This window comes from Leptidea sinapis, chromosome 27, assembly GCF_905404315.1.
Source record: "Leptidea sinapis chromosome 27, ilLepSina1.1, whole genome shotgun sequence".
Taxonomy (NCBI): domain Eukaryota; kingdom Metazoa; phylum Arthropoda; class Insecta; order Lepidoptera; family Pieridae; genus Leptidea; species Leptidea sinapis.
In genome coordinates, this window is record NC_066291.1 from 10,627,046 (window position 1) to 10,640,156 (window position 13,111).

At 36.3% G+C, this 13,111-nt stretch overlaps 1 protein-coding gene across 1 annotated transcript in view; it reads right to left on the reverse strand.

Moving 5' to 3' along the window:
- Positions 1-13,111, reverse strand: part of LOC126972671 (long-chain fatty acid transport protein 4-like) — a 37,858-nt gene that overhangs the window by 2,809 nt on the left and 21,938 nt on the right. The window contains exons 6-10 of the mRNA XM_050819555.1: positions 11,646-11,779; positions 10,141-10,199; positions 5,679-5,822; positions 5,187-5,260; positions 1,413-1,634 (exon numbers count right to left, since the gene is read on the reverse strand). Of these exons, the coding sequence (XP_050675512.1) occupies positions 1,413-1,634; positions 5,187-5,260; positions 5,679-5,822; positions 10,141-10,199; positions 11,646-11,779 (633 nt within the window). The remainder of the gene's footprint in view (positions 1-1,412; positions 1,635-5,186; positions 5,261-5,678; positions 5,823-10,140; positions 10,200-11,645; positions 11,780-13,111) is intronic.

The following is a 13,111-nucleotide window of genomic DNA, read 5'->3' on the forward strand; positions in this document are numbered from 1 at the left end:
AAAGTTGTTTCAAGCGTCACTGCAACCTTTTAAATATCCAAGCAACACGAGTAATTGTGACTCATTCCTTGTCACAAATATTGAAATTTTGTCACAGAAATCTTGAAGGAAAGTGACTTTTATGTGACCTTATTAACCAAAATGTAGGTCAACCGAACAATGGTAGCGTGCATGGGGACGTTCCGGTGTATCGGAGCGGTCTTCAGTTCTCTTTGCGATGGCATCGAAAATGGACGATGACACGCTGGCGTTGCTAGGTCTTGCTTATTGATCTTTTTCACAACTACATCTTTGTTGGCACCTGGCTCAATTTCTCTCAATTTTTCTATTAGTAATTTATAAGCAGCTTCTTTTTTGTCTCGATTATGGTAATCTTTGTTTTTAATTTGCCAAAGACATGGATAACTTCTATACATTTCGATAAAATCTTCAAGGATTTTTTTAGTTGAATCTGGTGGCGCCATTTTCTGGCAATAAGATGCGAGCGATGAGACAACCGTCTGAAAGAAACACTAGGAAACAACTGACTCGACCTGCGCAGGCGACCGGAGTACACGCACACACGCACAGGTACACCGTACGGTGTCACTCGAAAGAATCGATTTTCGATCTTGCGCCGGTCGCCTGCGCAGGTTCAAAAACCTGCACAGGTCTATTCCCACACACATTCCGGTCTACCTGCGCAGGCATAACCTGCACAGATTACCTCTCCGGTAGACCGTAGCGTGTATGGCCTACATTATGTTCGACCCTGAGGCAGAAAATGGGGGAGAGAGAGTGTCCAGGAAGACCAGAAAAGACTTGAAAATAAATCATCTTGGAGAAAAGAGGCCCATGATAGGATGTTATGAAAAAGAATCGTTGCCATAACCCACACAAAGTGTCAAAATAGCGACAAAGGTAAGCCAAAGGAAAGTAGCGCCACGTAGAATGTATTACACCAAGTCCTATATCTTAACCTTCGATTTTCAAATCTCAAGAGGAGAGGATTTGACTGTCACGCCGACCGGGACCGCAATAATTGTTATTATTAATTATACAAATTAAAGTAACGAAAATTTATGACCGATGCGGAGGTCGAACCTGGGAACTCTCGGGTTCCGTCCGAGCGCTTTTTCCAACTGAAAAAAACTGTTCGAGTACGCACGGCTCGTAAATTTTGTATATCTTGTTCAACTCTCAGGTTATGGCTCCATCTACAGAAATTACTTTACAGTTGATAAACCTGCTCAACCCCAATAATTGCATAACAGGAAATTGACTTTGAGATGTCCCAGAATTGATGTCAGAAGTGAGGGATGTCACTTTAAAAATAACATTTGTTTTGTTCCGATTGATGGTTTAAATAAATTTAAAAAATCAAAGGATTCACTTCGCGCTCATGACAAAATAATATCTACAACAATAAATACCGAGGCGCCGTAGACCACACAGTCCCGCCGCTCGATGACGGCTCCGAGCGCGTCCTCCACCTCCGCCGTGGCCACGTTCTCTCCCTTCCACTTGTACGTGTCGCCGGTGCGGTCCTTGAAGTACAGGTAGCCAAGGTCGTCCGCCACCAGGATATCGCCGCTCACGAACGCCGCGTCCCCCTTGCGGAATATGTCCCTTTCTAGTTTCTTGTTGCTGTCGCTCTGTAATGAAGAGCACATTATAATACAGTGACCTTCATTATGATCATTATACTGTGCACAGTAAAAAGGTATAAAAAGGCAAAATTGACTCAATTAGAATTCTTTTTGATGTCAGTTCAAACACTACCACTGCTTCGGAAACAAATGGCGCTTTGAGAGAGGCACGTATGATACATCAAAAAAGCTGACCGTTTTAGACCGTCTACCAGAGGGCTCCTACCTACGTAACCTACGATCAACTGTTAACCCTTCTTAAAAGGCCGTAAATATTGCCGTTGCAGGAGAACGTTGGTAGCGATGATCATTTAACATCAGGTGCTGGTCACCTATGCTCCATTGTTCTCCTTTTGCCACAAAAAATATATTTCTCTCTTTTATGCACACTTTTGAAGATAATTTATTACACTCACAACAATACAATTAAAAGATTCAGGTTTACGTATTGAGACGTATTCTGGAATACTGTGCTCTCTGTTCTCATGCCACAATATGATCTACTTAGTGAGATTTTTTAATAAACTAGTACTTTTTTACTTTCAATATTCACTAAATGGCTGTGCATAAACGACGTATAGAATATTTTTTGACATGACTTGCATAATATTAGCGACAAGACGTTGTAGGTGTTTAGCCGTTAGCGGCAGAATAAAGGAGTTGACCTAATATTTTCTGTTTCTTTCACGTATGGTGAAACTCTCAGCAAAAATATCGAATTTAAAAGTATTACCACCAAGTATTAGTAGTTCCACATTTCAGTAATACTTTGACACCCTATCATCGTGACCAAATAGAGTACAAAAAGGGTCATCTGGCATGACAAGAATTTCCTTGCAAATAAATTCATTAATATCTTCTCAAGAATATTATTATCAAGTCACTTCGGAGTCGAAGGTTAAGGCGATAAGCTGTTCTACAAATATGAACAGGATCGTGGTCTCAATAAGGACTGTCCTCTCGAGTGTTTGTTTAAACTCGCTGATCTCTGAGTCTGCAAGGCGCAATTTAATAAATTTTATATTCTTATAAGATGTAGTGACTGGGTCTTTCTACGTGCACGGCCGTGGTGGATATTATTATGTAAAACAATTCGGCCAAAAAATCCTATAAGTACACAATTGGTCTTATATTATGACAAAAAATAGAACATTGAATACCCGCAAAATAAATTACTAAGAACGCCTAGGGAAATCAATAATACTCGCACATCAATAATATTCGCGCATTAAACGGCCACTCCGTTTCATTTTTAGTCGTGTTATTATATAAGTAACCGATATTGTGCTTTGCAATGTATTATCAATAAAGCTATAATATACAATCAATTTTATGAGCATAATAAAACTAACATTCCATTACGTTAAAAGCCAAATCTACACATTGGTGTTTGCAGACAACATATTATCATAAATTATTCCATCACAATGTTCGAGTACCTAATGCCAACACATTTATATTTCGCAATACAAATTTCGCACTGATAATAATAAGTTCAACTTATATCAACTGTTTTATATGGAACTATAAGAGTACATATTAACTAATGAATAAAATGTGTGCATCAATTTGAGGAGAGCCGTCAAGTTTAAATAAGAGTACTAGCTATCATACACTGATGTCAGTTGTATCTCGTTATAGCTCGGTAATTGTTGAGCATCTGAGCGGAACATTGCGAAATCAAAATGTTTTCAACAAGTTTTTTGGAATGGCGTGACGCATTTTTTTGGTACTTCTCTCAGAAAAGATATTCTTATAGATTGTACTTTTTTGTGTAGGTTCATTTATTCAGATTAGTAGTGAATAACGAGGATTGTAAGCATATAAACTGTTTTCCACGCAAGAATTTTGAAAATATTGGCCTTGTTACATAGATGGCGGGCCGGCAGCCGTGAACTCATATCGCTCAAGGTCGCTGGCATTTAGTGTGGCCTTAACGGCCACCACGCGCGCTGACAAGTGAAGTTGGGTCTGACATCGTCATCGTTTGTAAAGCATAATGAAGCACCTGACCAAATTAACAAGCAAATACTTTTATAGAAAATTAACATTTTAAGTAAATTTATAGGCGAGAACAGTTTATAGGTACGCTTACTATCCTTGTTATTGGTTTCTAATCCGAATAATTGTACCTACACAGAAAAAAGTATAAGCTATAAGAATAACTTTTCTGAGTTTTGCACTAAATAAATGCGTCATGCCGATAAAAAACTTGTTTAACTGTAAAGCAGAATAATTGTAGTTCATTTGGTTTGGAGTGTTAATATCATTAAAAATATAATCAACAATCAAAAAAACTTGTAAAACTTGTTTAACACCTTGTTTTGTGCTTGCCCTTTACCTTAAGTATTAGGCATTTAGATCTTGCGGAACTTATTTATGCGTGAGTCAAACCCTTTGAATATAGAATACTACATAATTAATTTAAAACAATTGTTATCAAATCCATATTTTGTTTTATCATAAGTTATACGATGTAGAAATAACATTATATCTAGATGTCAGATTTTATATTAATACTGTAGAACTTTTGTGAGGCGAAAAACAATCGAAAACTTTTTTCAGAAAAAGAGAGGCGTCAAGACCGTCTGTTAACGCTTACTGGTCTATATATATTAGAAATTTGTATGTTCATTAAAAAACATGGTGAACTTTTTAAACCAGCAAAGGACTATTCCATATTAGGATTAAGAGATCCAACTCGCCTTCTGATGCCATACTGTAAAACAGCGCTTCATCAAAATAACGCAAATGTTATGTGTATTAGGGTATTTAACCACCTTCCAAAGAATATTAGAGAGATGCCTAAAACATTAATGCATAAAAAATTAAAATTATGGCTAATAGATAAATGCTTTTATAGTTTAAAAGAATTCTTTAGCCAAAAATAATAGTATTCAAATGTAATTTTTGAGAGGTACCTACAAACTAATGTTTATTTTATATTATATCATTGAATTAAAGCTTTATAATGTGTATTAAGAACGTATAAGTATAAATTAAATATGATATTCCAATATTGACAATCAAATATTTGTATGCCGATATATTGGCGAATTGTGCTGTACACCAATTAATTGTTAACAACTATGTTACCACGATTCATACAAATAAATCATTTCATTTCATTTCAAGAAATTGAGAGTTTTGTACTTATGAAGAGTTTCGAATAAGGTAGGTTGAATTAATTATGACTCATATTGAAAGCTGTAAGTTAAATTCTTCGAGTTGTGAACTTTATACTAAAATGGCTTTTTAGACATCTCCGATTTTCTTTAATTATTGTTGTGGAAACAAAATATTGTTTTGAATTATTGTGGGTTTTTAGTAACATATATAATAGAATAAGAAAACCTTTCTTGGATATAATTAGTGCTATTAATTTTTACAAACGGAAATCTAAATTATACACACTAGAAGAAATCATGGCATCTCAAAATCTAGTTCCGAAAGTAAGCACGTAATATTGATGTAACATGTTGAACAATCTGTATATTCTTACCAATCCCCTGGACTCAAAAATATAGGTATATAAAGAGTGTCACTTTAATAACTCACCTTATCAACATAGCCGTGAAACTCTCGAGCAGCATTGCCTTGTGCAATCAGCCCAATAAACATCCCTGGTTCGTCTGAAACATTTATACAAATACTTTGTAAATGTCACAAATACATACAAAGAGACATCTATCTCTCTGGCACATTTCGCATCATAATCAATAAGCTTCTTACGAGCAGATCGATAGACTTTGACCATTACTGCCACGAAATAAGGTGTCAATTTGAATGAATGTTTTAATATTATCTGTATAAGTTAATGTAAACGTATATACAACGCCGCTCGGACATTTTTGACGACCTTTTAATAGGCGATTGTAAGTATAATTTTTTATAGAACGTTAATGACTAAATGGCATACACCCAAACGTAGATTAACGTTTCCAGAATGAATCAAATCCCGAACCCGTTACTCGATAGGTAGAACTACTTCCAACAGTCCTCCATCACAGTACGTAAGGTCCACAACTCTTTAAACTATGAGATACTCACTGGGTGGACATCGTATGCAGTAGCCGTCATCTCCGCGGACCACGTTGCCCTGCTCATCCACCCTCACCAGTGCGATGGGGTGCAAACACGTTGGCACCAGTGTGGGCAGGAACCCGACCGCTCCTACCGTGTTGTCCACATTGACTGAAAACAATATATTATGAAACAAACATATTGTATTATAATCTTATATATAAAATTTGTTGTGTCTAAACCAATTTGTTTGAAAATTTGTGTGTATATCGGGTAGGTCTGAAAATCGGCCAACAATAAAAAATACATACAACTTCAAATTTTCACCCATCTAGAATCAACACCTATTTTTGTATCGCGATTTTAATATTATACTATTCCCTCCAAAGATACGCAAATAGAGTTGCAAGATGGCAATCGAATATAATGATTATTGTAGTACGATATATTTATTTGGTAGATCTGAGAATCGATTGCCATCTATTTTTTATACCCCAAAAATATTGAATTTTATTAAATTTCTTTATATGGCAATAGAATGTTTGATGGGTCAGCTAGTATTATATTATATTTAGCGCAGGTGGGAAGCCCCCTAAAACTGCCAACGTTAAATTACAACCATTGATGTAATATACCAAAGATATTGGTGTCAGAAGTGGGGTCGATGACGGTCATCCAATGATCCACAGATTATCTTTTGAGTGTTTATAATTGACTCTGATTTACTTACCGAACATTCACCGTGTTGATCATTCTATAAGATCTTATATTTCAGCGCAATAGCTGAATAGTGCAATGATAGCAGGTTGACTGAGTTCAATACTTAGGTAACTTTTTTAGTGAATAATCGTGACAGTATAAAATCGTGAACGTAAAGATACAGCGTTTAAACATGTAATACCTAAGCGAAGGCCAAATTGTCAATGTAGGTACCTACTGAGACATGGTTTACGAAGTTAAGCTTTCACTGTTTGAATGATGAAACAGAAAGTCTACAGAGAGTGGATGTTTACGAGGAATTGTCCAAGTGCCTCTCCTGGCGGCAACAATTTTTTAAATTTATAATTATAATTGAACATGAATCTGAAACAACTATTTTAATACTATAGACGGGGCAAACGGGCCATCGGGTCCCTTGATATTCGGTGAACACATAAACCCATTTCAGGCTAGGCCATACCGTAAAAAGCGAAAAATACAAGAAATTTACTGCAAATATTTTTATAAGCTTAATATTTTCAACCCTAAGTTTAAGATTTTCTCCAAGACAACGACGCGGTGATACATTGTGTCAAAACAACATTATTATCAATCCGCCATATTCGTATTGCAATTCTAAGAGACCATAATTATAAATTTTCATAAAGAATAAGGGTAAATTCGTATACTTTACTGTATTAAATAATAAATGCAAAATAATCGAAACAATATGTTATGTTTTTTTTTAAAGTGATAACCCTCACTTCTAGGATTAATACACAAATAAAATTTGAAAAACAAAATTTTATGAACGATGCGGGATTCGAACCCACGGCCTCCGGCGTTCCGTGCCGGTGCTCTAACCAACTGATATCACTTAAAAAAAAACATAACATATTGTTCAGATTTACTAGAGTGACATCTCAAGTCAATTTCCTAATATGCAAATATTAGGGTTGAGCAGGTTATCAACTGGAAATTAGATCCTGTAGATGAAGCCACAACCTGAGAGTTGAACAAAGCAAACAGAATTTTATAACGAGGCGGTACTCGAACGGTTAGCTCAGTTGGTTAGAGCACAAAATAATCGTTATATAACATATTGTTTTACCAACGGTACTAATTATACGTACATAATACATTATATGCATAATCATAACTGCTTAACGCACATTTCGAATGAGGTCATTGCCACGTCCGGTCATCGCGCATCGCACATGCCCTAAATTGTTTTAATATTCATCGCGTGCACTCTGTTTAAATATTTATATTTTGAATTGATAAATTGGTCACGATAAGCAAGATACTTATTCCTAACGCTAAAACTCAACAGGGCATAGACTTGAACAAAGACTTACAATATATATATATTATATACATGAATAAATAAAATAAATAAATATACTAGCATATAGACAAATAAAGTGTGTAAGAAGATCACTAATGGAGATAGAGCTAGATAGAAAAGGAAAGCGAATCAGCTGTTACTGTAAGCGATTTTTATTAAAAAGTCGTAAATAATCCACGGCTGAAAAAAGATCCTTTAGTATTTTGAATATTAAACTAGCTAACGGTACACATTGACAAATCATAATTGGTCACGCATTCAAATTCAAATATTTTTATTCAAAATAGGATGTCACATCACTTATTGAAAGTAAAAAACTACCACCAATTCCAAAACGAATGCCTCAGACCTGAGAAGAATGGGCGCAACAAACTCAGCGGCCTTTTTTTCATCGAAAAAATATGTTTACAAAGTTATATTCTACAATTAAACTTATTATTTAATAGTCTGAGGGCGGTCGCTCCATTCCATTGAACATTTTCTGGGATCTTGTAGTAAAAGCATATACATCGTCTCACAAAAGACTTACCAACTCGACTTAGCCGAGTAGTAAGCATTATAAATTTATGTCTGTTCCTGGTGATAACATTATGGTTACGACAGTTTCTAGCAAATTCACTTATGTGCCAAAGAATATATTGAGAAGCAACAGTCAAGATGTTAATATCTTTGAATTTTGTTCTCAATGATTACCTGGCTGTCAGGTCTATTCGCTTATACTATATAAGTCTATAGTATTTTATTTATGAAAATAAGGGACGAGACGAGCAGGACGTTCAGCTGATGGTAATTGATACGCCCTGCCCATTACAATGCAGTGCCGCTCAGGATTCTTGAAAATCACCAAAAATTCTGTGCGGCACTACAATTACTGCGCTCATTACCTTGAGACACAAGATGTTAAGTCTCATTTGCCCAGTAATTTCATTAGCTATGGCGCCCTTCAGACCGAAACACAGTAATGCTTACACATTACTGCTTCACGGCATAAATAGGCGCCGTTGTGGTACTCATAACCTAGCCGGGATCCTGTGCAAAGGAGCCTCTCACTGGTATGGAATTGCTTCGCTTTTTTTAAGTGCTGACGTCGTCCGCGTCGTAATCGATGTTGGCGACCATTGCTAGTTGTTCCTGACGTGTGCTCGCAAGTGGCTAACAAGCCCCAATTTAGTCTGGATCACATGTTGTGCACGCGGGCTTATGGCGGATGTGAGTTAGACGCTTTAGATCTTACTTTTTTTATCTTTAAACGCGAAATCGGTAGATTATGAGCCTGTTCTTCCAGATATCCGTAAGTATACTGCATGATGAGATATTGTCCGCCGGATATTCGATTTCCGCTTGAAAAGTCTGAGTTGCGAAAGCGCTTCAGTGGTCTGCATAATCCATCCGTTGAATGTGCCCACACCATCTTGCTTGTCCTTTCACCAACAGGCCTCCATGCCTGATGTTCACAAACGGTGAAGAGCTTTAGTAATTGTAACGCGGTATTGCCATTTGACACGTACAATGGCGTGCCATTTGACACGTACAATGGCGTGCCATTTGACACGTACAATGGAACGAAGACACTGCAAATGAAGCGCATCCAACGTCTTGAGAACACCTTTATATCTACACCAGGTGTCAGAGCCGTTTTTTATGGAATAGGAGGACAAACGAGCGTACGAGTCACCTGGTGTTAAGTGATTACCGCCGCCCACAATCTCTTGCAACACCATAGGAATCACAGGAGCGTTGCCGGCCTTTTACGTTGCATTGCCGGGTAGCATGAGCAGTAGAATCAAAGTAAGCTTCGCTGGTAGTGTGACGTCATGGAACATTCGTACATACTGATTCAGTCTGCTATACGTGGCGTAACCACTCGCTATACTTGCAGAAACCTCAGACGCAAGACGATTGTCATTCTTTATCTGACTCAATCTCTGACTTTTAAGGAAACATGTGACTAAACGATCAGATATATCTCACGTGTCTTAAAACGACAACAACAAACAATGTTTTGTTTAAATCTTGCAGACAGTAATATGATACTTATTTTATTGCAGTTAAATGAGCGGCCTTCAAAGACCAGACGAAACGGCGACGTCTATATTTTTGTTCCTTATTTCATCAACTATTACAATAAATAAAACAAAAATACCTTAATCAATAAAATAGCTGCTACTTTGAATACGAATTTATAGGATGAAACCATTTACTGCTAGAAATAAAGGAATTGGAAACAATATAATTATCAACCAAGAATAGAAAGTACCGATATGCGTATATTTCCAATACATTAAATTGTTGATGTGGAAAATTTTAAACACACAAGTACCGTGTAATTGTGTATTTACGAGTCATGTGTAACTAAACGTACATTTGCGATGTACTTTCTATTATCTCCGAGTGATAAATAATATTATTGTCTGCACGGCGCTCGTTAAACTCTGTACTTACTTATATTTGCGTTGCCTTCCGTCGCTCCGTATATTTCGTTTATCTGGGCCACTTTGAACCTTAACAAACAAACAAACAGGTTTATCGTAAGAAAGTATAATGACTCTTGCTCTGCTGCTATGAAATGATCATTTTTAGTGGACCTAAATTATAATACCTAGTCGTACGTTTGTCATAGTATTGTGATAACAATAGTACGGCATACGACTAGGTATTAAACCTTATAAATCAGTTATAGAAAAATAATTTATGGCTTTACATATTATATTATTCTTCCTCTCTGACATCCATCTTTGTGACAGTTTACCTGTGGCAAAGTTTCTCTAGATTCTGCTATAATATTTAGCCACCTTATGTCTCGAAATTGTGCCATCCATATCACTAATTTTATCATTTTACCAAGTCTAAGATATTGCGTCCTTCTTCCATCATGCATCCTTAATGATATAACTTGAATAATAATCATAGGCATTAAGTTAGCTAAGTCGGTTACTTAAATCGCAGGAAGGGATGGCTATTGTATGTATGAGTAGCGACATAGTTCATATAACAATTCGGTTTAGAATCTAGATTACGACATTGACAGAGGAAACTACTAATTGTATGCGGCGTTAGGGAAAAGTTGGCAAATAGTCAAATTCATGCAAGCATCGATTCAGGTCACGATTTTTATAAGTAACAATAGTTTTATATGTACTTTAGACATGACAGAGCTAATAATGACGCATAGCGAATGTTATCATTCTTAATTAAGTAAACACTTTAATGAGTGCATTGTACTTGTTTAATACGAAGTAAACTGGAAGCGAATTGATAATTAATTTACAGTATTTAAAGGTTGAAGAAGAATTTCCTGATAATTTGCCTCTTTGGACCAATGCAATAATTCGTTAATTTTTTTGGAAAGAAGAAGTCCCAAATGACAAAAACTTAAATAAGTAATCATAAAAGGCGATCTCCGTTTAATGAATTAAATAAATAATACCAATGAATTCAAAAGTTTTATTCGATTTAAGCAATATTTTTTAAATACCTATATAAAAAAAATTGTATACTTGATCGTCAGTATGCAGAAATATGATGTAAAAATAATGAACTTGAAGGTAATTTGTACATTACATATACAGATACATACAGGACGTTGCCGGAAAGGGAGGCAGAGATTATAGACGTCGATTGGTTACAGACCGGAAATAATTCTCAGACCTCTTCCCCTAGCATTAATGCTTTGTGTGGTTGATGAATTGCTCTGGTTCAGTAATCAGGTCCCATTACATCCTCAATCTGAATTGAATCTTACGTTTACCTTTACAAAAAATTCCATCCATATTAGCTCGTTAAGTAATAAGTTTGTGCAGACAATCTCGCATTTCATCCTTTCTCTCTACATAAGAAAGCCTTGTCAACATTCCCTTTCCTTATAACTGACACTGCACCTTTAACTTTTACATCTATAATGACACTGTTTACTGTACAAATAATCTAATACTTATAATATAGTATACCTGTCGACGATCTGCTGCCAGATGGCCGGTCTCATGCCGTTGCCCACCATGATGCGTACGCGATGCTGGGAGTCCGTAGGCTTGGCAGGCTGAGCAAGCAGGTAGCGGCACATCTCCCCGATGTACTGGGCCACCTGACATTGGAAAATATCATGCGTATTAATATTTTAGTTTGTAATAAATGAAAATAATGTCTCAACTCAGCCACTAGACAGACATATAAGGTGCAGTAATGCCTTGCCTGTGTCACCTGCAATAGTACCGATTCATTCAATTGCAAATCGTTACTCGTATTTACGCGTGGCACGTAGGCACACGAAATCTTTGTAATCTTACTACTAACTGAAATTTGCTATCAAATTTGTATTTTTTTAGTTTAAATACGCTAAGCGCCTGTGCTGAAAATGTCTGTGCGTCAACATCAGCCAATAGCAAGAATTTATGACTACCCCCCTTGCATATTTTTGGCGAAAAGACGTTGGGACAGCGTTACAAGTATTAACCGGCAGCAAAGGTGTTGACCCACTCGTTATTATGTGTAAGGCGCAGTTTTCGTCTGCCACAACGTCTATCACCGCCGCTTAATAACAGACCACTTATAATAGTGGTGCGTTCCAGTTTGAAGAGTGTTTGTTGATAAGATTGGTGCACATGAGATATTTCATCAGAGTCATATCGCAATACACAATGTAATAGGTCTGAGTGCTATCTCAGTTGATATTTTAACTGTCATGGGCAAAACCCGACATTTTTCAGGTGGGCCACTACTGTTCGTTTGTTCAGACTAAATACTGAAGATTAAATACTCCAGCCACATTATCGGCAAAGTCTTACACATTTGTAATGAATTTATGATTATTTATTATTGTTTTACAAATAAGTCGGTTAAATCAAGTTTATTTTTAATATTTATATTAAATTTATAATACTCTATTCGATTATTGTAATTGATTCATATGTTTCAATCAATATTAGTAAGTTGTTCGATTGGAAATTCCAATACGTGGGTAGTCTATGAAAAACAAAAGGTTCGATTGGATTCTTTTGAAAACGTGGTGGCATTCTGATCGCGCGTCTAGTCGGAGACAGACGTTGAATATTAAGCTCTGTATTTGTTAATAATTGGGTAAGAAGTATAAGTAAGTAATAAGCAAGAGATAAAAATAATATAATTGTTGTCAAGAAGCAAGCAGTACTTGATTGTGAGAATTCGTCACACATTGAAAACCTACATATCAACGCACTCACTACGGTGTCTGTCATTTACAACGAGACGGAAAGATTGTTAGTGAGCGACAGGGGCCGGTAGCTCATTAATGAAATCCAATTCAAAGTTCTTATTTGTTTCAGTTTATATTTAAATATGTTTTATCAATAATGGATAAAATCCCAGCTAAATAAAATCAGCCAGATAAAATCCTCTCTCTCCCCATGAGAAGGTCGCCTTCGATGTAGGCTTAGAGGGC